Source organism: Drosophila hydei, unplaced genomic scaffold (genome assembly GCF_003285905.1).
Source record: "Drosophila hydei strain 15085-1641.00,03,60 unplaced genomic scaffold, DhydRS2 tig00000060-arrow-pilon, whole genome shotgun sequence".
In the NCBI taxonomy this organism is placed as follows: domain Eukaryota; kingdom Metazoa; phylum Arthropoda; class Insecta; order Diptera; family Drosophilidae; genus Drosophila; species Drosophila hydei.
In genome coordinates, this window is record NW_022045656.1 from 9,796,807 (window position 1) to 9,820,824 (window position 24,018).

At 40.6% G+C, this 24,018-nt stretch overlaps 6 protein-coding genes across 10 annotated transcripts in view; 2 read left to right on the forward strand and 4 right to left on the reverse strand.

Moving 5' to 3' along the window:
- LOC111601264 (Down syndrome cell adhesion molecule-like protein Dscam2) overlaps positions 1-7,724 on the reverse strand; it is a 70,263-nt gene extending 62,539 nt beyond the window's left edge. The window contains exons 1-2 of the mRNA XM_030226087.1: positions 7,285-7,724; positions 1,901-2,107 (exon numbers count right to left, since the gene is read on the reverse strand). Of these exons, the coding sequence (XP_030081947.1) occupies positions 1,901-1,955 (55 nt within the window). The 5' untranslated portion in view covers positions 1,956-2,107; positions 7,285-7,724. The remainder of the gene's footprint in view (positions 1-1,900; positions 2,108-7,284) is intronic.
- An 847-nt stretch (positions 7,725-8,571) lies between these two features.
- On the reverse strand, positions 8,572-12,967 carry LOC111597084 (kinesin-like protein costa). The gene is made up of 4 exons (XM_023311619.2): positions 12,179-12,967; positions 11,400-12,120; positions 10,916-11,343; positions 8,572-10,861 (listed from the first exon to the last, which is right to left on the reverse strand). The coding sequence occupies exons 1-4, from the start codon at positions 12,801-12,803 to the stop codon at positions 9,051-9,053; spliced, it is 3,585 nt and encodes a 1,194-aa protein (XP_023167387.2). The 5' UTR covers positions 12,804-12,967; the 3' UTR covers positions 8,572-9,050.
- A 266-nt stretch (positions 12,968-13,233) lies between these two features.
- LOC111597043 (putative pre-mRNA-splicing factor ATP-dependent RNA helicase PRP1) lies at positions 13,234-16,749 on the forward strand. 2 transcript variants are annotated; one of them, XM_023311557.2, is made up of 8 exons: positions 13,234-13,433; positions 13,493-13,583; positions 13,646-14,354; positions 14,418-14,891; positions 14,955-15,218; positions 15,830-15,952; positions 16,017-16,370; positions 16,433-16,749. In XM_023311557.2, exons 1-8 carry the CDS (start codon positions 13,381-13,383, stop codon positions 16,558-16,560), a joined length of 2,196 nt encoding a protein of 731 aa, XP_023167325.2. In that variant the 5' UTR covers positions 13,234-13,380; the 3' UTR covers positions 16,561-16,749. The 2 variants fall into 2 exon arrangements, with proteins under 2 accessions (XP_023167325.2, XP_023167326.2); XM_023311558.2 differs by lacking the exons at positions 15,830-15,952; positions 16,017-16,370; positions 16,433-16,749 and adding an exon at positions 15,719-15,798.
- A 51-nt stretch (positions 16,750-16,800) lies between these two features.
- On the reverse strand, positions 16,801-19,987 carry LOC111597044 (gustatory receptor for sugar taste 43a). Of its 4 annotated transcripts, none has more exons than XM_023311560.2 (9): positions 19,517-19,987; positions 19,403-19,457; positions 18,194-18,326; positions 17,978-18,140; positions 17,763-17,927; positions 17,549-17,695; positions 17,404-17,482; positions 16,994-17,345; positions 16,801-16,894 (listed from the first exon to the last, which is right to left on the reverse strand). In XM_023311560.2, the coding sequence occupies exons 1-9, from the start codon at positions 19,668-19,670 to the stop codon at positions 16,832-16,834; spliced, it is 1,311 nt and encodes a 436-aa protein (XP_023167328.1). In that variant the 5' UTR covers positions 19,671-19,987; the 3' UTR covers positions 16,801-16,831. The 4 variants fall into 4 exon arrangements, with proteins under 4 accessions (XP_023167328.1, XP_023167327.1, XP_023167329.1 ...); XM_023311559.2 differs by having other exon boundaries at positions 17,404-17,497; XM_023311561.2 differs by having other exon boundaries at positions 17,549-17,686; positions 17,763-17,906; positions 19,517-19,670.
- A 103-nt stretch (positions 19,988-20,090) lies between these two features.
- Positions 20,091-21,114, reverse strand: LOC111597046 (lactoylglutathione lyase). Its single transcript, XM_023311563.2, has 5 exons — positions 20,926-21,114; positions 20,729-20,865; positions 20,573-20,659; positions 20,400-20,513; positions 20,091-20,333 (listed from the first exon to the last, which is right to left on the reverse strand). Exons 1-5 carry the CDS (start codon positions 20,995-20,997, stop codon positions 20,207-20,209), a joined length of 537 nt encoding a protein of 178 aa, XP_023167331.2. The 5' UTR covers positions 20,998-21,114; the 3' UTR covers positions 20,091-20,206.
- A 243-nt stretch (positions 21,115-21,357) lies between these two features.
- LOC111596996 (serine/threonine-protein phosphatase alpha-2 isoform-like) lies at positions 21,358-22,527 on the forward strand. The gene has a single exon (XM_023311494.2). It carries the CDS (start codon positions 21,489-21,491, stop codon positions 22,455-22,457), a length of 969 nt encoding a protein of 322 aa, XP_023167262.1. The 5' UTR covers positions 21,358-21,488; the 3' UTR covers positions 22,458-22,527.
- The last annotated feature ends 1,491 nt before the right edge of the window (positions 22,528-24,018 follow it).

A 24,018-nucleotide genomic window follows, 5' to 3' on the forward strand; every position in this document is an offset into this window, starting at 1 on the left:
AGTTACATTGGGCAACGGTTGACCTTGGTATATACAGAAAGCTTATAATATATTCAAGATCAGTTCAAACTCAAGCTAAAACCTATTTTCAAAGGCTTTCTCTTCCCTGCTTTTGTTACTTCTAAACTGGTTTCATTTTCATTTGATTGCTTTCAATTGTCCGCATGCGAAATTACGTAATTGAATTTTTAATTTTTTATTAGCAAACAAAAATTCATTTATTTTTCTTGTACATTGTGTGCGCCGGCTTCTGCTTTGCCATCGCTTTTGTGTCAATTTATTTTTAGCTGCCATGCGAATGCGGCTTGGAGAGGCTTGCGCCAAATCTTCTATTTAAAGTTGCAGAAAACGAAAAATTGCGCATACGACACGTGCAACGTGCGCATATTATTTATATATATATATATATATTTAACTTTGAAGATGTTGCGTTTTATGTAACTGTCTTATGCCCTTAGCACAATCAAATTGATTATTTAGGTCTTTTACGATATCGCAAACGGGTCAAATGTTTGCCCCAACCAATTGCCTCTTGTGTATGTGATAATAATTTAGAATAAAGCAAAAGTTCTGAAACAAATATATATAATATATATATATATAATAATATATATATATATATATATATATATATATATATATATATATATATATATATATATATATATATATATATACAGAACATATGTCTGTATATATATAAATATATATATATATATATATATACTTTTTATAATTGATATTAACCCATGCAATCTGCTTACTCATTTTTCTACTTCTAAACGCTTAAACACTAGATTATCTTTATGCTGTGTGTGCTATTAAGTGTTACAATTGCAACAGTTCAACTTAACTAGGAGGCACTGTAGCACTGATTCCCATTCTAAAGGAAACACTCTTTCTTACTACTACACTATGCTGAGTGAGTCAATGAGTCGTTACAGATAAAAGCAACTTAAGCCTAAGAAAATAGTTGAGAGTGCGCCAAATGACTGTGCATAGTCGGGAGTGTTCAACTAGAAGATACCCCGACCCTTGTGCTCAGCTGCAATTCTAAGCATTCTACGCTTCTGCTCCTTCTACTTATTACATAACCTTTTCAGAAAATTATATTGAAATAAATTTTTTTAATGTGTTCAGGGTACTAAGTCTACAAGCTCCTATATTACTGGAATATTTGCAGTCTATTTGTTAAATGTTTGTAAATAGTTATACACTAATTATAACATAAACTACATAGACGCTGCTCGCTGCTCTTCATTTCTCTTATATACCCACTCACTCTACCCGTTACATATACTTGCATACAACGAATATACCCTATCTTACACGCTTACAGCGCATACATAATATCTAAGAATGCATTCATCAAGCATAATATCTGAAAGCAAACATTTGAAACACATTTACTGCAGTCAAACAAAACATAAATGTGAAGCATATTTGTTATCTAAGTCCAGCAGACTTTGTAGAGTATCTAGCAGACTTTATGTGTCAATAAGATAAAAGCGCAGCAAGAAGTAAAAGTTGAAATGTAAATTAAATAAACAGAGGCACGAGAATGTGAAAAGTAAAAAGAGAAACATTGCACAATTCTAACAAAATGTTTCGACTGTTTGTTTTTCTAAAATTCTATTTATAAAGAGTGAGAGAAGAAGAGAGTTAGTCGGAGTTTAAATAAAATTAAGTCAGAGAAATTTATAAGAATCCTTTATTAATTATTTGTTTCTATTTAAAGACCCGAAACCGTGGGAAACTTTTCTGAGTTATTTCAACATTTTTCGGTTTGACGCATGCGATGGATGCTTCATGATTTTTCTCAAGTGGAATGAAAACATAGCATTTTCGACTGAAAACTTATATCGAAAACACAATTCAAATGAAATTATCAATTACTCACCAAGTAGAGCAACAGCTGCGAACAGCGTTAGCCATTTGTGGCAATCGTTGGGCATCGTTTAGGCCGCTTCTGTAGTCTCGTCTGGGTTATGAGTTTTCCTGCTTGGGGTTGTATCGATTTTATGCGGAAAGCACAAAACACCCTTTATATATATATATATGAACACACTCGCGGTTAGTTGGCTGTAGACGCCCGGTGACTCAGCTGCTGCAATAAGAAGCAAAACATTGTCAGGGTTAGGATTAGCTTAAATGTTTCCGGTTTTATATATATATATGTGAGAGTTGTAATTAAAGATTCAGCTACTTTTAAGATTGAATATGTGTATATATGCATATTTACGTCTATCGATTTTAATGAGACCTTACCCAATGCTAATGAAATGCAAGTAATTTGATTAGGCAAACACATCAACCCCGATGGCAACCCTTCAAGCACCCTTTAGTCCCACCCTCACCGGCTACCTGCTGGACGTGCAAATTTGCTTTGCGAAATGTGTAGCACAGTGTTAAATAATAAAGCTTACTGTGGCTACTGTGGATATTAAGTTTATAACTACTTTTTATAATAGTTATAATATAATAATAATTAATTAATAAGCTTATAATGAGTTATTAACATTTTTGTATTCATATAATTTTGCCTAAATTAAAGATAAATATATTATATATTTTTTAATTTTGATTTTATAAAGTTTTATTTTTAATTTTTATAATTTTAACTTTTAAAATTACTATTTTTATAAATTTTTAATTTTTACAAATTTTTATTTTTATAAATTTGGTCTTTTGTTTAGTATCATTTTTAAGCTTTTATAAAGTTTTTTTAATTTTTACTTATATATTTTTTTGTAACATATATTTTTTTATAAAAGTTTCTTTTTGTAATTTTATTAATTTAAAATTTAAAAAATATTTTCAATCTGTATTTTTCAATAAATTTACATTTCTATTGCCTTAATTTTTAATCAATTGTTAAGCATAAAAACTCTATAGTAAATCTGTTTGAATTATAAACCTTGCTTAGTCTCTTAGCCAGTTAAATTATTTTTAAGGCACACCACAAGGCACTGCCCGCATCTTTATGTAAATCCATCAAAGTAAACGTGCCAACAATTTGTCCACAGCTGCCACATATGGCAGTCGAATTAGACCCGCAGACTTGCAACAACGCCAACTATTTATAAAGCTATACAAACTATCAGCAAAAATATAGGAAAAGGGAAGCAGCCACAGACAGTGGAAAAACTAACTTAAAGTTGGGGAGTCGTGAATACTCTTAACTTTGAATTTATATTTAATAAAATAAAGTTAACTACAGTTTATAATATATATATATATATATATATCAATAGCATATAATGTGAAATATTTACTGCTTTATTTGAGTCATTTCTCTACAATAGCAGACGAGTTGCTCTTTAAGACGTTGCACATTTCGCTTGATAGCTATAATGCCCCATGTTAGGGTAAACAGCTACTACTGCCGATGTGGATGTCATTAATTAAACCTCAAATGGGCAAATGGGCAGCAATGGGGCAATAGAAAATCCACTTCGATGTCGTCTTGTGCCTTCTGTCAACCATAAAGTAAGAGACGCTCCTCCCCCACTGACGCTGAACCAAACATTGGCGTGCTTTAAAAACTAAGACTGGCAGGAAGTCACGATTTCACACATACGTAAATATAACTATATATATAGAGAGATATGTATGTATGTATGTATCTATCAATTTCTTTGGACTGTCTGTCTGTGACATATGCCGCTTATGAACTTGCCACGGCACATGGACATGGATATCAACATGGAGTCTGCCCATCCGTCTGTCTGACCGTCCATCTTGGCATGTGTCTTTAGCTGACGGTCGAAGTTTATATATATGAGTTTCATGGACAATTTGTCTGCTTTTTAACACTTAATTAAAACTTGAGTGCATTGTGCCCTAGCAACAAATGCTCACAAAGCTCTTTATGATTTTTCTTAGTTTTTTTATTGTTATCTAATGAATTTTACTATTCGCCGTTCTAGCTGAAGATTTATAGTTTGTGGGGTTGCGCGACGCATGCGCAGCAGCTAAAGTCGGCACGTGGCCAGTCAAAGAGGGAGGATCGGGCAGACACCCTGCTAAATGTTAGCTTTCGAATAGGTTTAATGAACTTTGCCAGAGGGTAAATGCAAACGTAATTCACAACTTTTCCTGTCGGGCTGCGACGCAGTTGCGCAGCTGCGCACTCGACTTTGGGGTGGAACAGAGCAGAAGCAAATACTAATTCATATAATTTCACAGTATTGTTCAACTGAATTAATACTTTTGATAGATTTTACTATAATGTCATATATGGATATGGCCGCCTCTGCTCTTCACATTATTTTTGCTATGATGGAAGCAGCATTCGCTGTCTTGCCATATAATTCAGCTGCGAGTTACAATTATTAAACATATGCCGCAAATTGCGCGCCTCGATTTGAAAAACATCTGTTAACCGGTCAACACCCCGCCCAAAAGCACACGCGATTCTATATACAACTCATCAGTGTCTTTTGCTCGTTTTATGTAGCCCGAAATTGTATAAAACATTTGCCAAATTTATGTGGCTTTTATGGCATATTTATCGCATAAACATGAACATTTTGTGCATATATAGACATAAATTACATAATAGAGGAAGAGTGAGAGAGAGAAAGATATGCAAAAGATTGTGAATCTAAAGAAATATTGTTCTTCTAAGAGGCAGATCTGTTTCATATAACTGAATACAAAATCGATTTTGTTGCGCAGTTAACTATTTTATATATAAAAATATAAAACTATATACCAGATTATTATATCAAGTCTTCATTTGCTAAGGAGAATACAAATACCTATGGATTGTTGACCTAACAATTATAGACAAAAGATTTCTAGACCTATAAGAACACTAGACTACTAATAATAATATATTATAAAAATACGCTTTAAAATGATTTAGTGCAAGTGTATGTAAAACAAAAGGAGGCTAAAATGTTTCTAAGGAACAAAAACTGAGTTGCTAAAGCAAACTTTGCCTTTCAAGCTATAGACTTCATATTAAATACAAATTTATTATGTTCTCTTCAATATCTCTATCCGTTTTCGATAAAAAATCTATCGATAAGAATTTATCGATACGAATTTATCGATACGAATTTATCGATACGAATTTATCGATAAGAATCAATCGATAAAAATCTTGAATCTTAACTTAGTCAAAATTTTTCACATCTTAAACAGACGCCATAGAATCACACACAGATGAAATGCTATCAGCAAGTCTAACAACTATGTTTATAGTAGTAGAAATAGAGTATTATAATAGTAGAAATAGTAGAAAATAATTAAAAAATGAAGAGACTTTTCCTTAATAGAATACAGAAAACTTAGACAAGAATAGTCATTTCTTTAGCTCTTGAAACAGAGCATATCTAGACTCTGCTAATTGTGCTAATCAAGACTCAAGGTATATACTTAATAGACTAACGACTGCCACATTCGGGCAGCTATAAAAGTAATATAATCGGAAGGAGTGTTGAACTGAGGAACATAAGAATTTGAACAATTTTAATGTCAGCTTAAAATTGAAAACTTTGAGTCAGTTTGAAATAAAAATAATAATAATAAACATAAATTATGTTGTCAATTGAACAAAGAAATTGAGGGCCTCAATTAAATCTGAACAGATCCGGCTGTGCCGCTCAATCGCGTGGTAACATCAACGAATTACAAATTTTATTACTCATTCTTGTTGCTTGTTTTCCGTTCGGTTGGCAGCTAAAAAACATACATAAAAAACTGTCTGGCTGCATTAGGGTGTCGAGTCCGATAAATTTTGCAATGTTTTCCATTTTCGAATATAAAATTCAAGAGGGGCGAACGGCTGCTGGCTGCAGGCGTCTGCCCCACAAAGTGCACTGGCCCAGTGCAGGGTCAATTCGCAGCATTCGTCATGAACACCGGAAAGGAACAACTGTCCGGCCATTGTCCAGCTCGGTTCATGTTGCATGTTCAGTGACCCATTGGACGCTGCATGCGGCGGCGCCTAATTGAGATTCAAGTGTACTTTGTGTCTGACTGCAGCGGCCACAAAACTTTCATGTTTCATTATTTGCTCAGCGCATTGTTCATTTCAACCACAATCAATATTTGATATATGCTTCGGCTGGGCTAGGGCAGGCTTAAGAGTCAGCCAAATATATGTTTTGGTGGGCAAGTTGAAGATGCTCAAAAATCGATATATCTTTAAATCAAAGAGCATGTCTGCAGGGCCAAAAAAAGAAAAAAGAATAAGAAGAAACTCCGCCTAGCAACAGGACGAATGCACAGTTTAGAAAAGGAGAAAGGACCTGCAGACAGGCAGTCGAGACGTGGGACCAAGGCAACGGCAATGGCAGCGGCAACGTCGAAGGCAACGCGCAACACTTGCAAAATCAAATAAAGGAAACTACGACAGCTGCACGGGATTCTGTTGAAGCAGTGACGGGACTCGGGATGAGTGCCTTATTTAGCAGGGGTTGCTCTCACACACGCACACACATACGTATGCGTACGCACGCACACAGTCACATGTGTACAATGAGGCCTACGTATGTGTGCCACATGGAAATTGCAAAGGATTTTAAAAGATGCTGCAAGACAAAGTGGACTGAGCCCATGGAACCTAAGCCTGCCTGGGAAGGGAAAAACTACCTGACACAGACAAAGGCAGCTCAGGCAGGTTGCACACACACTCACACACACACACAAATACACACAAATCAGAGTTGCTTTCATATCTGTGTGAGGAGCAAAGCGCATGCGCTAAAAAAAATTCACTAAGCAATGCAGAAAAGGAATTTTGAAAAACGGCAAATGCTAAATGAAAATGTTAAAAGCAAATAATAAAAATATTCTAAAATATAACAGAAAACATTGAAATTTATAAATTTCACAATTTTTGCAGGTTTTCAGCAGTTGAAATGCTTTTGCCAGGAGCTGCAAAAGTCGCACGACAAATTCAAGTCAGAGGCTCTGTGCCGCACACACCCTTTTCCTTGACTGTGTGAGTGTGTGTGCGTGTGTGTGTATGTGGAAGTTAACAAAGTTGATTCGCTAAAGCGAAAACTTTAGTTTTTTGGCGAAAAATCAATAGGAAGCTGTGCCAAAACCAACCAATTCACCTGGCCCCAATGATGCGCAGGTTAATCTAATGGCATAAATCAAATCTGACTCCAAATTAGGTGTATTTAGCTGTGGGTGTTGGCATCGCTGTGTTGCTGGTGGGCGTGGAAAACAATTACAGCAACAATAGCCCGTTGGAGACAAACGCGCACAAAGAAGAAGTTGCCAGACAGATGCGAAAAAACAGTTAACTGTTGTTGTTACACATACCGTTTGAATTGATGTATTGCTGAATTGATGCCGTTAATGTTTATGCACGAAACACTCACTAGCACTAGGTAGTGTGAGCAACTTGTAACAGGGTGCCACTAATCCACTGGGGTGGCGACTCTGCACAACAACTGCTGCACAACAAACACTCACACACACGCACGCTTGCCTTTTTGGCGCTGTGCTCTGCTTTTTACAATTCGCCGCTTGTATTATTTATTGCCTTTGCATTTTATTTAACTTTATTTGGCGTATTCACAATTCACGCTCGCACACAGCCAAAGCGCGTAAAACGTTAGAACCACCACCAGCGAACCGGTTTGCGGGGGTGTGAGTACCGTACCGTAACCGTAGCCCAAACAATGCTCACACACACAAACAGTCGCACTCTGAAAACGCAGACGTAAACTCCGACTTCAGTACGTTCGACGGTTATCGCTCAACGGTCCAAACCAGACTGATTTGCCTCTCTGCCTGACAGTAACTCTGAAGCGACCGGCCATTTTGCTTTTGCACTCTCTTGCCGCTCGCTGTCAGTGTGTGTGTGAAGGGGCAATTGTTTGGGAAATTTGCGGGGATATTTTCAGGGGACACCTGTTGGTTGATACTTTGTTGTGAGCGAAGGCAGCTGGGATATGTGCTCCGTTTTGTTGTTATTGTGTGGAATTTAAGGTAAAGTATAAAAATCTTAAAGACAATATATAAAATCTATTAGTCAGCCGAACATGTGAGAACAATCTTAGCTGTGTTTGTTTACTTTGATGCTGACTAAGCATCGGATTGCGAGAAAATATTGCATAGGTGAACTTATCTGCACTATATTTTGAGGTATCTAATGCTTAAAAAATTAAAAATATTTAGTGATATGTTTTTTTTTGTTAAAATACATTTATTCGGAATATGAATTTGATATAAAGCATATGCATTATTCTTATAATTCTTGCATTATAAATTTAAACAAAATTAAACACAACCTAAATTCTTATAACATTTATAATATAAGTAATTTAGAGAAACGCCGGTATCAGTAAATATATAGTATATATGCATATATAACTTAAAGGTAAACATCTCAAGGGCAGACTGAATAAATGCATTGATATGGAAGTCATAAAAGATCAATATATCTAGGATTCTTTAAATTTCGGGAAGACATATAAATATGTTAAAAAATAAGAGAAAACGTAATAGAAAACTTAAAGCGAAAATATAGTAATTGTGACTTATAAGGTAACCTAAATGCAAAATATATAACTAAAGTTAATACATATGAATATTATATGTACATAGAACAAGAGATTCGATTGCTTAAGTAAACAATTTGAGCGAGTTAATTGCGTTTTCCATTTGGGATTGCTGAGTTTCGAGTATTTTAAGTAACAATTGTCAAGTCTTTAGATTTGCCAGTCGAGGGATCTTTGTTGTTGACATTTAAATGCGTCAGAAGTTAGATGAATACCATGGTAAGTCTATTGAAACGCGTCTGTGGACGTATTTGTTCAGTACATATATCTATCCATTTCGAGATGAGTTTGTCTATAGCTCTAACATTATAAATTATAGTTGTACATTTGAGTATTGAGTATTGAGTAAGTCGGGTTTAGAATATAAGCAGTGGGAGATAGAGAGTAGAGAAAACCCATCCAGTTGCCTCCCGACGCTATTGAATGCTGTTCAGTCATCGACGCGAGCAATGTATCCGTTCTCTCAGCTAACATTTTCCTTTTCTCTCTCCCCAGAGAGAGAGAGAGAGCTCACAAAGTGCTTTAGTTCTTGCGCGTCGCATCTTGTATGATGATCTTGTTTTTCTGACGCGTCACCTTTGTGGACGTCGGTGCGGGCATCAGGCGTTTCAGCTGATCCTGGTTGATGGTGACCAGCGCCTTTTCCTTTCCTTTGGCCGACGTGCTTGTGGTTGCTGTTGTTGTTGTGGTGGTTGTGGTTGTAGCCGCCGTCGTTGTCGTCTCAATTAACGCTGTAGACTCGTCCGCTGTCGAGGATGAGCCTGCTGCAGCAGCAGCTGCGGATGCATAACGAGTGAGCACCTGAAACTTGGCAAAGATGTTGCGTCCACTGCTTCGCTCCTTGTCCTTGTACTTATCCAAGACAGCCGGCGTCGCTTTCGCCTGCTGAGCCTTGAGCAATGCCTTATTGCTGGCCGCTTTATAAAAGTCAAGGTCGTAGTCAAATTCACTGCTGGTGCCTTGGCTGGTAGCCGGCGCTAGAGCACGATCGCCATAACTGGCTGAGCTGGCCGAGGTCTCCGCAGCGAGATGACGCAGCATCAGACTTAGCTTTGTTTCGTGTTGGCGCTGCAGCAGCACTGCATTGCGTTCGCCCTCGAGTCGTGCCTGGCGCACCGCATTAGAAAGTACCCGTTCCTTCCATTCCCAGGCATCTCGTTCGCGCTCCAGCTGCACCAGCTGCTGCTCAAGTTTTCGGGACGAATCTCTCAAATCGATGACCTTGACAAAGTACTTGTAGAGCAGCGTGCGCATCTCCTCAGATGAGAGCTTATTTAATCGCGCCATCAGCATTTGCTCGCCCTTCTCCCGCTGCTGGCGCTCGGTGGACAAATCGATGGATTTGTGGCCGCATATGAGCTCGTTCTTGAACTCGATAGCCTCGTCAATGGCCATGATCGCCTCGTCGCACTCGAGTAGCTTTCGCTCTTCGCGCTGCGTTAGTATTTTGTCGCGCTTGAGCTTGCGATCCAAAGTGCAGCGTTGCTCTAGCAAATGGTCACGCGTTCGTCTCAGATTGCGTATCTCGTGCCGTAGACCCTCCTGTTGTGCTGGAGACTTTTCGCCGCCGTCCCATTGCTCAAGATTTTCAGACTTCTCGCGCAGTATGTGGTCCAAGTGGGTGATGCGAGCCTGCACCGCTTTGAGCTCGTCTGGATTTGGTTCCATTTTGACTAGTGATGCCTCCTTCAAGGTCTTGAGCTCGGCCTCTAGCTGATCACGCAGTTTTCCATCCTTCTTCAGCTTCTTTTGCACTTCCTCGATTTGTTTGCGTGATTCGGCTACAGATTGTTGCAGTTTCTTAAGCTTTTGACCACTCTCGCCCGCAATATGCTTCATCGAGCTGAGATCCTGCAGGCGCTGCTCAATATGCGCTATTATAGCGTCCCACCGTTCGATTTCCGCTTTGTCCTTGCCTTGCACCAGTGCCTTGGCTAGATGCTTTTTAGCCTTCTCACACTCCGCATCCAATTTGGCCTTCTTCTTATGGAAACGCTGCTTGGCATGACTGCGCGTCTCACGGTTCTTCACCAGCTCACTAATTATGTTCTGCTTGAGCTGCATCGTTTGTTCGATTTCCTTCAGCTGTCGCTGACGTGCCTCGATCTCGGCATTCAGCTTGCGCATCTTCTTCTGCACTTGCTCGATGGGTCCGTTTACGCCAGCCACGCCAGTCGCATTTCGCAGCCCGTCGGCAGTGCCTTTTGAGTTGTTGAGTGGATCGAATTCCGCTGGCAATTCTGTTCCAGTTGTCTGCTGCGAAGCAACACGATTCAGCATTGCCAGCTCTGCGCTACTCAAGCTGGCACCCGGCTGTATGCTACGTCGGCGTCCTGAAAGGCATTCGATTATAGAAATGGTCATCTATATATCACTATTACACTCACCTCCCACGCTAACCTTTCGCTCGTCACACTTTTCAACTTGTGGTGGTGCCTCTTGGGTTGACTGCTCCCGATCTTTGTCCTGGCTCTGCATGACCGCTTTGGGCTGCTTCAGCATAAACTCCTCGTGCTTTGCTTTAATGAGCGCATCCGTTTTGGTGCGAAACTCATCCATGAGGCTATCGAGCTTCTCGGCCAGGTCTGGACGCTGCGACTCATTGTCGGTTTCATTATCAGAGTTTTGCTGGCAGGAGGTTTCCGGCTCACTGATAGACTCCTCTGGCTCCTCCGCCTCCTGGATGGGCACTAGCGGCTTTTGGTTGCGCAATGCTTCGCTAGAACTCAAACATTCTTCGCACTCTTGCTTTAAAAAGAGCCACTCTTCAATTTGCTCCTTTTCCAACTCCGTAATAGCATTCGAACCCATTAATCTGAGGGTTAAATATGTAAATAAAACTGGCAAAAAGTTTTCTGCGGGTCCACTTACTTGGCAAAAAGTCCCTCTGCATTGGACACCAGTTTGAACCACTGACTGGCTGCGAATTGCAGCCCAAAGTTGTCCCCGTTGGGCAAAGCCACGGCGGCCATGAGAGCTGCCGTACCAGCAGCGTCAGGATCATGCGGCAATGCCTCCGGCGATATAGGCGTATTATCATCGGAGAAAGTATTCATAATGACATAGTTGCGTACGCATTGCACCTTGAAGCCGAATTGCAGATTGCCTAGTGTCTCGGTGAGATGCTGCTCCAGCGGCGACACACACAAAATGACTAAGGTCTGAGCACGACCGCCAAATGAGTCTTTAAGCAGAGTGGTTAAGGTGGTCTGTCCATAGGGAATGTTGCCATTGACGCCGTACATAATGCTGGGATCAGTCAATGTGTTTACCACCTGCTCCAGCATCTGCAATCCAGCGTCGCGTGGGTGTCCTGGTGGCGGTTCACCCCAGCGTTCGCTTGCGCACAGATCTGAGAAACTTGCCGTTGACAGGCGGTGCTGAATCAAACCCTCCTTGGACACCCACTGCTGCTCCAGAGTCAATGTGAAGAGTGTGTGTGCAGGCGACTGTTGCTTTGTGCTCAGTCCCAGCTGCAGCCAGTGGAAAACATCCTCCACAGTGGTGCAATGGACATTGCCCATGCTCAGCAAGTCACGTATTTCGCCGTTGCATATCTCCACAAAACCGACATTGACAGCGTATGTGCGATCTATAAAAATTCAATTATTAAGCCCAATTGCTGCTAATAGCATTGCCGAGCGACTTACCTGAATGCGCCGCAATGTGTGTAAAAATCTCTCGTACGCAACGCTGTACTACGCCCTGGTCCGCCTCCCCATAGACGCACTCGAAACCATGTCCATAGAGCGTGTAAGTTTTACCAGTACCGCGTTGCCCATAAGTAACCACCGATGCATCGAAGCCCTCCAAGAACAAGCTGATCAGCGGAAACACTGTCTGATGGTACACCTGACTCTGTGTGGTGCTGCTGGGCAGCGCATGTGTCACAGGCACAGTGTGAGCGCCCACCTGTATAAGACCAGCAGCAATGCTGTCCAGGGCCGCACCGCCGGGCAGAGCGCTCGGTAAACCAAGTGCCGATACAGCGATTGGTATTGCCTGCACGCAACAGTCACTGGCATTGCCAATATCTGGCGTTTCATTTGTATTCAACTGACTGGCGTCCAGCTCATTATTGCCATTAGCATCTATTGCTGTTGTTTGCAACGGCAACTGCGGGGGAGGCGCAGGCAGCGGCGGGTTTGGCGAAGACGGCTTCGATTGCGGTTTGTCTGCTTCTGCGTCGCCATCCTCCGACGCTTTATGCTCCGGCTTGTTTTCAAGTTCAGCGTGGGGATATATGCGTACGGCCACTTGTATCGGTATTTCCATTGTTTGTTGTCGCTTTAGCAACAGTTTTTCACTTTGATTTTTGCATTTTTATACACATTTCGCGCATCTTAAAATTTATTGCAAATACTGCTGAATCGATATTGCTGCGCACTGACAACAACTATCGATATTTGCCAACTGCAGTATATCGATAACAACCAATATGTATTATTACAATTAAATAAATAATGATTGCTTCGTATCTTGCATTCCAAGTAATTCAAAAATCTGAGCTTAAATCGGCACTTATGTCGAAACTAGTTTATATAATATTATTACAAATTTTAATAGGCTTATGCATTAATAATAACTTCAAAAGCTGTCAAACAAAAAATTTTGAGCATTGAAAGAAATAATGTTATATATTATTGAACTGAGGGAAAGCACTTAATATTTAAATTATCGAAAAATATCGATAGCTTACAGTAGAGTAAAGGCATCCATTGTTTACTGTTCGCGTTCCGATATTTTCTGTCAGCCCTCGTGCTATTTATCGCTTTTCACGTTGCTTTTCAGCGCGTGTTTTTTTGTGCAAAACGTTTTTGCTATTAATTGTGAAGTTTAACAAGACGCAAAGATGTCGAAACGGCGTATTGAAGTGGGCGAAACCTACCCAAAAAAGACCAGAAAGTATGTATATGTGAGAATATATATTTTGCGCGATATTTACAATGTTGTGACATTTGCAGAGAATCGACGGAAGCCTCAACTTCAGCAGCAGCGGCTTCAGCCGCCGGCACAGTTGCCCAAGTTTTAGGCGGATTTGTCCCTAATAAACAGGTAGGAACTGCCAATGCCAACATCAACATAATTTCTAATGTCCGTTTATATTCCTTTGATAGCCACCAACGATGAATCCGTTCACAATGAAGCCTTACTCAACACGCTACCAAACCTTGTACAAGAAGCGAATCACACTGCCGGTATTCGAGTATCAAGCGGACTTTATGCGTTTGCTCAGCCAGCATCAGTGTATTGTTTTGGTGGGCGAGACTGGCTCTGGCAAAACGACACAAATACCGCAATGGTGTGTGGATTTTGCTGTGTCCAAAGGACGCAAGGGCGTATCCTGTACGCAGCCACGTCGTGTGGCCGCCATGTCCGTGGCCCAACGTGTTTCTGAAGAAATGGACGTTAACCTCGGAGAGGAAGTCGGCTATTCCATTCGTTTTGAGGATTGCTCTTCGCCCAAAACACTGCTCAAGTACATGACAGATGGTATGCTGCTGCGTGAAGCCATGTCAGATCCAATGCTGGATCAATATCAGGTTATATTGCTTGACGAGGCGCACGAGCGTACATTGGCCACCGACATACTGATGGGCGTACTAAAAGAGGTTATTCGTCAGCGGAATGATCTCAAATTAGTGGTCATGTCGGCTACACTCGATGCAGGTAAATTCCAGCAGTACTTTGACAATGCGCCGCTTATGACCGTGCCTGGTCGGACGCATCCCGTTGAGATCTTCTATACACCAGAGCCCGAGAGGGATTATTTGGAGGCAGCAATACGCACAGTTATACAGATTCATATGTGCGAGGAAATTGAAGGTACGCAAATCAGATTAACTAAACCCTTGGCTTAATACTAAACTTTGACTCTCATCTAAACAGGCGACATACTTATGTTTCTCACGGGCCAGGAAGAAATTGAAGAGGCTTGCAAGCGTATAAAGCGCGAGATTGACAATCTAGGCTCAGAAATTGGCGAGCTGAAGTGCATACCCTTGTACTCGACACTGCCACCCAATCTACAACAGCGCATTTTCGAGGCGGCACCGCCGCCGAATGCGAACGGTGCGATCGGCCGAAAGGTTGTGGTATCCACAAACATTGCCGAAACCTCTCTGACCATTGATGGCGTTGTATTTGTGATTGATCCCGGCTTTGCCAAGCAAAAGGTTTACAATCCACGTATACGTGTCGAGAGTCTGCTCGTATCCCCCATATCTAAAGCTTCGGCACAGCAGCGTGCCGGCCGTGCAGGTCGCACACGGCCAGGCAAGTGCTTCAGACTTTATACAGAGAAGGCGTTCAAAAACGAAATGCAAGACAACACCTACCCAGAGATTTTGCGGTCAAATTTGGGTAAGCCATGCCATTGCATTTGCCTCAATTCCATTGATTTATGTTATTTCAATTGTCAATTAGGCACTGTGGTGCTGCAGCTCAAGAAACTGGGCATTGATGACTTGGTGCACTTTGATTTCATGGACCCGCCGGCGCCCGAGACGCTGATGCGTGCTTTGGAGCTGCTCAACTACTTGGCCGCCCTCGACGATGATGGCAATCTAACAGATCTCGGTGCTGTTATGTCCGAGTTTCCTCTGGATCCACAGTTGGCCAAGATGCTAATAGCCAGTTGCCAGCACAATTGCTCCAACGAGATACTTTCAATTACGGCTATGCTGTCGGGTGAGAAACAAACTACACTGATTAACTTGATAGATGCAGAAGTTTTTAGAGCAGAGCTAAGTTTCCAATGGGTTCTCTTTTAAATTGAAAGTTAGCTAGCTTCAGTTTTATGGGGTCCTCTTTAGCTGTAGCACAATAACATTATCTTCAAATGGCACTTATATTATAATATTAGATCCAGCAATTTCCTGCCCCTTGAAGCTAATGTAATTGCGCATTTACCATTTAAGCTTCTTTCGACAAGGACTTTGACGCACGCTGACATTAACTTTTAGCTGTATTTCGAACGTGCAAAGAAAAAAGTTTATCAATTTATTTGTTCTTTGCATTCAACACTGAAGTCAAGTTGCACGTGCGTTCCATCTGATTCGCACATTTGAATGAAATGTGATGTGGCGGCATTTCCTCGAATTAACTGTTTTAATTGTTTACGCCGGCTTTGTGGCCTAGAACGCACTTGCAACTCACAAATGCAATCAATCTCTGAATCAAATATCTAGATTGCCTAGCTGACAAAATGTAAGCACAATCTATTTGTTTATGTAAAAAAATGTTTTGAATTTGCGCTTAATCGAAAACAAACCAATTCAAAAATCAAACATCAACCAAAGTGCCACAATGTTTCGTGCGACCCAATGAGGCAAAGAAAGTGGCTGACGAGGCCAAGCAGCGTTTCGCTCACATCGACGGGGATCATCTGACGCTGCTGAATGTCTATCACGCCTTCAAACAGAGTAAGTTCGCTAACTTTTGTTTGCAATCGATTGTTTTTAATTGGACTTGTCCCGCCCCGAATAGGCAGCGAGGATGCGAACTGGTGCTATGAGAACTTTATCAACTTTCGATCGCTTAAGAGCGCTGACAATGTGCGCCAGCAACTGGCACGTATCATGGACCGTTTCAATCTGAAGCGCACCAGCACGGAGTTCACCTCGAAGGACTACTATGTCAATATACGCAAAGCTCTTGTCCAGGGCTTCTTTATGCAGGTTGCTCATCTGGAGCGAACGGGACACTATCTGACCATCAAGGACAACCAGAACGTGCAGCTGCATCCGTCAACATGTCTCGACCACAAGCCCGACTGGGTCATCTACAACGAATTCGTGTTGACCACCAAAAACTATATACGGACTGTGACAGACGTGAAGCGTAAGTGAACCAAAATACCCACACTTAGTCCACATTTCATCAAGTTCCTTGTCGTATTACAGCTGAATGGCTGCTCAGTCTGGCGCCGCAGTACTACGATCTGAACAACTTTCCACAATGCGAGGCGAAGCGTCAGTTGGAGCTGCTCCAGCAGCGCATGGAAACAAAGCAGTACCAGAAGGGTTTCTGAGCAACTTAAGATCGAGTTTTTAATCAACTAGTTTAAAACAATATTATGAAATCTAATTATAATAAGCGTTTAAGCAACCATGGAACTCAGTTTGCTTAAGCGTACAATTTAAATTCGGTTTGGAATAATCACAAAAAAAATATTGTTTTCCTTTATTGTTTGCCAACGCAATTACAGACTTAAACACAGCTAAGAATTCCGTTTAGTGTTAATAAAAGCAACCTTTTGTATAACTGACAAGGCAAACAGAATTATGAATTCGTGGCGAGCTTCAACCGTTCGTCTTTTGAAATTGGATAAGTATGACCAAATAGGTAGCTATTGCCGAGGCAAACTGCAACAGATGAGACAACTTTGTGTGAATATAGAACTAAGATCAATCTGAATAGATTATAATTGAAGTATAAAGAAAGTTTGTTAGCTTTCAGTTTACCGATGTCAGAATGGTGCGATTAACCCGGCATAGTCCGCTAGCAGAGAATTCGGCGTCGTCGACCAGCAGCTGTTGCCAGAACTTTTTGGTCTCCTCGACCAGAATGGGCTCAAAGACTTTACGCTCAATTTCGCACACAATTTGTATGGTCTTGCGTGCCTCGCGCGCTGCCAAATGACACGGCTCCACGACCATGAGCAGGCGCAGAAAGTGAAAGATGATCCAGAGCATTTGCACCCATACATAGCCGTTGTCCCGCTTATTGAGCATCTCCAGAAACAGAAAGTAAGCCGTGGCAACCAAGTGCAGCAAGCAGGAGACCAGTATGAACAGCACAGCTATACCATAGAATCTGCCAAGTTTATTAATACAGTTTATTTATAATTTCTGCATCTAGGTCAAGGATTCACCTCGAGAGCAATCGCACGCATTTGCCCAGCGACTCGTGATTATCGGCCATGGCTCGAATCAGCAAGCTTTTGTTTTTAGCTGTTACCGAAATATCTATTTATATAGACCGATTATTGGCAATAGTGAATACGTGTAGCCACCTACCTGCGGCTTCATTAGCCAAGGTGTCACTGTTTAACTTCGTTAGGCTGGCGTGCAGTGCCATTGGCATCATTGGCTTAAAGCTGATGGACCTGACAGCACTTACTCTGATCAGATTGGTTGCATTGCCATAAGTTTTGTCTGCAAATTCTATCTATCTATTAACTATCCTCTAAATATCGTGGTTTATATATGGGAATGTGAACATTTTGCTTACCACCCAGATAGCTGGCTCGCAGCATTTGATTGAGCCGCTTATAGCGCCTGCCCAGGCCGTAGGCCGTGTTTGCGAAATTGATGTGCAGCCCGGTCAAGATAAAGTAGAGACTGTAGAAGGGTATATACCACTGAACGTTGAGCTCTGGCAATGAGATGTTGTGATCTGAAATACTGAAACCGATCAAAGTGAAGGAGCGCAATTGCAGTGCTCACCAGTGTCCGCCTGGCTAATGTTCATTTCCTGTGCCATGCGCGCCCAGGTGCCCACATCCAGGCCAAGCAGGATGCCAATGACAACGAGCGACACGCTGGCCATGCCGTAGGCGCGCCAGCGATCCTTCTTGAAATTGTTGAAGGGACTCAGAGTGCTGTCGATCTGTGATCAGAATCAATTAGGAAAAATAATCAATGATCTGATGCGCGCTTTACCCTCTGCAGTCGTATGTTCAACTCCTGTGTGGCACGCAAGCCAAACATGCCACAGTAAACACCAGTCACGATGGCCAGCACCACAACCGACACGTCCGAGGCGGTTACCACTTTCGAAGTCGCCGATTTCATTCTGAAAGATGCGCTTTTGATGTGTTGGGTTTTATTCAAATTTAAATTCACTCAAAGTCTTTAAGTTGCCAACACATAAGATCGTGTCTGATTACTGTCTATATGAGGGACATCACTTAAACGAAGATGAGCATGGAATCGTTTTGAATGAAACAGATTTATCCTTCTTTTCTGCTGAGCAGCTGCACAACGAGCTTAAATCTAATCAAGCTATGCCTAGCTATAGAGCTTAGGAATAGCACAGGCCAACAGCATTTGGTAACCAGGAATCTGTCTCCTTTTGCACATAGATTTTTTAACCCTTTCAAGCTGTTGTTAAGCATAGCCATTCAGCCTTACACCTGACTGTATTTCTGGACCTAAGCACCCATAGTATAGAATGATTGGTATAGCAGCTGTGCGCAATGTTCAGGGTGTTTGCTAGTCGTGCACTCCCCTAAGCTTAACTTTTCGGAAAATCTTAAATATAACATCTCTGTCTACAGCATAGTTTTATATATTTGTGCTCTCAGCAAATGCCTGCATCCGATCACAAAATATCTATACAAAAGATCTTAATTATGTTACATATATTTTATGCGTGAATTGTAGAAAATTCCCCTTAAGCTAAAGGCAAGCAATGCCGATAAGACTTCGATCAAGTGAACGAAATAAGTAATTAGTTAGGCAGCTCACACATTTACTTGACCATATGTAAACCCCCAGTGCGCCATAAAAAAAAGTACTCTAGCTAAAGTGCAGCAGAGCTTGGCTATAAAAGCCGCAGAATGTCAGCTGAACAGCATCAATCGAGCATTGTCAATCGCTACGAAATGAATTTCACAATTATTTTGCTGCTGCTCTCCATCTGCGCCATGGCACTGGCCGGGCATGATAAGCCGCCATATCTGCCGCGGCCCACCTTCAGGCCCGTGGGTCGGTACGCTCGAGAGGCCCTAACGTCTGCTGAGCCACTGGAGGCGGCTGCGCCACAGCTCTAGACCTACTGCAGAGAACAACTAAATCTACTATGTAACGCTTCAATAAAACAAAAATAAAGCTCTGCATCTGTTGCATAAAGAAATACAAGGAACTCACCGAACTGGTATATCCGAGTTCGCATCGAAAAGAAGTCCACGATAGGTTAGGAAAACTGTTTAAAAAATCAATTTGGATAGCACGTAGGACTGCTACAGTAGTTATTCGACCTACCCATTATCATGCACAGGCAAACTGAGTATATGGAAAATATCCAACTGCGACGTATCTCTAGCTGACCCTTCGAGTTCTTTTTGGCTGCATATGGCGCCAGAGCCAAAATCTTGCTAACATAGAAGATGCCAATGTTGGGCTCAGAGATTTCCATAATGTTTCTCGATCTTCAAGCGATGCCGCCAAGCTCTCGACAAGTACTGAGCCTCGGCACCTGGCAGCCGAGTGTAAACCGTCTGGTTATTTTTTCATGAACATTTGACACTGAACAAATAGTGCGCTCCCGTGTTTGACCATTATTAGAGCAGACAGCCTAAGTGAAAATTGGAAAAGCAAAAGCGAAAGCAAACCCACACGTGTTGACAGTTGTTTTGTCTGTCCCTGCGTTCCACATAGCGCTGCTGTAAATAATAATTAGAGTGGCAGCTATATGTCAATCAATTAAGGACATAGAAGCCAATTATTCCTGCCACACGGCAGTGGCTTTATGAATGAAGAGCTAGACAGTATATGTTGTTGTTGTTGTTGTTGGCGTAATTGTCACGCCATTTGCAAATACAGCTTTTGATTTGAGCCCTGCGAAAATTAGGTTTAATTTCTTAAAAAAAAACAGAATATATAAAAAAATTTGCCGTTTCGGTAACTATTTAAAATGGCAGGAAAACAAAATCTTTATGAATATCTCAGTATTTAGTTCTGTACGGTATAGGCATTGAAAATCTCAATCCAATAGCCATCGGGATCCTTGATGAATGCCAAGCCCTTCATGCGGCCATCGTCGGGCTTCTTGATGAACTCCACGCCATGCTCCTCGAAGCTACATCAATAAAAGATAATAATAATGATAAGGATTGAAGTTGTCTTATGTCAGTTGCAGACGAACCGTTTACAGGCAGCATAGACATCGGGTACCATCAGACCGATGTGGCCGTAGCCACGTGGCTCGCTGTTGCCCGTGTGATAGCTTTGATCCGGATCGCTTTCGGTGCCCCAGTTGCTATAATCAAACAGCTCATAGTGTCACAATATTGGCAAAAGTCGAAAGATCAGACTTACTGGGTCAATTCGATGGTGGCTTTGCGACTCATTGCCCAGCTTCGGCGCTCTTTGGGATCTTTGGGTACATCGGCGGGATTTTCGTAGCTATGACATCAGATGTTATACATAAATACCAAGATAACATATGTTAATTGCCAGTGACCTTGAACATACCCCATAAAATACAAGCTGAACTTTGCCTCAGGAAAGTCCAATTTCACCAGCAAAGTCATGCCCAAGACACCTGTGTAAAAGGGCAACGATTTGCGTGGGTCCTTGATGCGGTACATCGTTTGCTGGAACAGGAAGTCCTGCCGAAAATTGTTGCCGGTATTATTTGCAGACTGAAAACTTGTTTAATTCCAGCCTACCTTTGTAGTTGGATCCTGTTTTTGGCAAAGCTCGTCGGCTTCAGCATTGGTCAGGCCTGTAACATCGCCCATTTTTTATTCCAAAATCACTTGTTGCTTGTCCAATTGCCAAAATTCAACTTTGTGCAAAAAAAAAACACGTTGCTTGCCAAAGTTCTTATCAGCTGTTGGTCGTCGAACAGCTGTTTGCGGAACTGGACGAAAATAAAACAAATTCACTTCTCCAAGCTTCCGTTATTAATTCTCCATAGCTATAAAATTAGTTATATAAAAATGCATTTTTCAAGTACATCATCATTATTGCTGCCAGCCTCTAACATTTTCAAATTGTACAAAATCTTAGCGTGAAGTCATCATAAAATATAAGCCTGAAATCATTTTCTGCCGCACATGGCAAGCGATGTGTTTATAAATCTTATCGATATATATATATATAAGTAAATCATATCGATAGGGTACTGTCGTTTTTATTTTTGGCACCATATCTAGTACTGTATAACGTCTTCTGGATAGCTAAAATAGGAAACCGTTTCAAAATCCAATTGTAACAGTTTATTTAAATTATGTCTTATCGTATGACGGCCGTTGGTAGAAGTACAGAGTTGAACTCAGTAGAATTGAAGGATGTCATACACAAGTTATCGGCCAACAAATCGCCTTTAGCTGGCGTTTCATTGTCGGAAAAATCCTTAACCAGCGTATGCATGGCTGCGCGTGCAGTTTTTCTCAGTCAGCCAATGCTATTGGAGCTAAGTGCGCCCATTAAGATTTGCGGCGACATACATGGACAATATGAAGACTTGCTGCGAATATTTAAAAATTGCGGGTTTCCACCTCAATCCAATTATCTCTTCCTTGGCGACTATGTGGACCGAGGGCAACAGTCCATCGAGACGCTGATGCTGCTGCTCGCCTATAAAGTGCAATATCCTTTGATATTTTTCCTGCTTCGTGGCAATCACGAATCCAGTGAAGTGAATCGCATTTATGGCTTCTTCGACGAGTGCAAGCGACGCTACAGCATTAAGGTCTGGCGCACCTTCGTCGACTGCTACAATTGTATGCCAGTGGCTGCCATCATAGAGAACAAGGTCTTTTGCTGCCACGGCGGCCTCAGTCCAGAATTGGATGATGTTAACGCGATACGTCAAATACCGCGGCCAATTGAAGTGCCCCCGCATGGGCTACTCTGCGATCTGCTCTGGTCGGATCCCGATGGGGAAGTTGAAAATTGGGGCGAAAATGATCGCGGCGTTAGCTACACATATGGCGTCAACATTGTCAACGCATTTCTCGAAGCGCACAAATTCAATTTGGTGGTACGAGCCCATCAGGTGGTCGAAGATGGCTATGAGTTTTTCGCTGGACGCAAGCTGGTGACCATCTTCTCGGCGCCCAACTACTGCAATATGTTTGACAATTCCGCAGCGGTCATGATGATAGATGATTCATTAGTTTGTCGATTTGTGATCATTAAGCCAAAAGTATTAGCACCAACCAGTCCAAACAGGATCACAGACTCAACTATGTAAATATAAGTAGAGATATGTGTAGATCTATGTGTGTGTATTAAATATGTATGTATTAAAAAAAAAAAGAATTCAGGAATTCGTCAATTGTATACATATTTCGCTCACTTTATTTAATTGTAATCGGCAGCCAAAGCTGTGTAACTCTCTCGCTCTCTCTCTCTCTCTCTCTCTCTCTTTCTCTTGCTTCGATCTTCATTCATCTATTTACATGGTAAAGGCATTTTCAAGGGCATGTACTCTCTCTGTATGTGTGTGTGTATGATTTCTTCTCTTAACTATTTACATAACGTTGCATTTGTCATCATTGTATTGTTGATTTGTTGTTTGTCTTTGTCATTAAAACTAGGTCAACTGACACCAGATCCGAGTGTTTCGGTCTTATGTATCGAATTATCATTATCATTATCATCATCGTATGGTATGCTTGTATGAATATATGTGTATATAATTATAATATATATATATATGTGTATGTATATATATAGCGTACATTTGCTTATCAATTAAACTACTTGCTTGATTTTTCATTGTAATATAGTAACTCCTCCTACTCTTCTCTCTCGCTCTTTCTATCTGTTTTTAAAATTAATTTTAATTAGTTCTCTAGGCTGTACGCATCAACATACATTGTGCTTATGATTATCAGAATCAATATTCAGTTTCATCTTCTACTTTTTGGTGTCATAAAAATAACTTGTCAATGAAATATCTATGGCTTGGAAATCAAACAACATAGATTTTTATTAACATTTTATATTTAAATGTAATTGATTTAAAAAAATAATTCTATTATTCTCTCTTTTCTTTATGTGTAGACGTTTTAACTGTTGGTCGTTTGCTTTTTCTTTCATCTTCTTCTTATTCTGGATGGTTCTTTACAAATGCGTTTAGTTCGTATCATAATCATTGGAAAACTAAATGCTATTAGTGTAAAATGTTAACAAAAATGTTTTTTTCTGTGGACATATTTCTTAATCTTTGTTTTTAGTGCATTTCTCTATTGGAAGGAGTCACATTATTATCCAAACTGCAGCAATAATACTAAGAATAATAATAATAATAACTAAATAATTTACATAGATGAAAAAATAAATTGTTTTAAGCTGAGAGTTCTTTCAATGCATATTTATTTTTCCACAATTCATTTCGTTTGAATTCAATTTAAATTGCAAGCACATAACAAAATTAAAATATAATAATAATAATAATAATAATAATAGTTAATTACAAATTAATTAAAAAAAATTACAAATAAATTCAAATAAAACATGAGCTAAGAACATAGATGTCTTCATACCGCACGCTAGCAATTAATTACTAAATACTTTTTAATATCGTCTAACAAAAATAATTGAAAACTAAACATAATCTTTTGTTTTATTGCGCAATAACAATGACAATGAAGAAATCGCATATTAAATCTACGTGACTAAAACGATCGAAGCAAAGAACAGAAAAAAATAATAATAATGATTACAAAGCATAAACTAATTTACAATTTATATTTAATTGTTTATATTATATGTATTTTTTTATTATTTTATTCTTGTTGTCCGTCTCT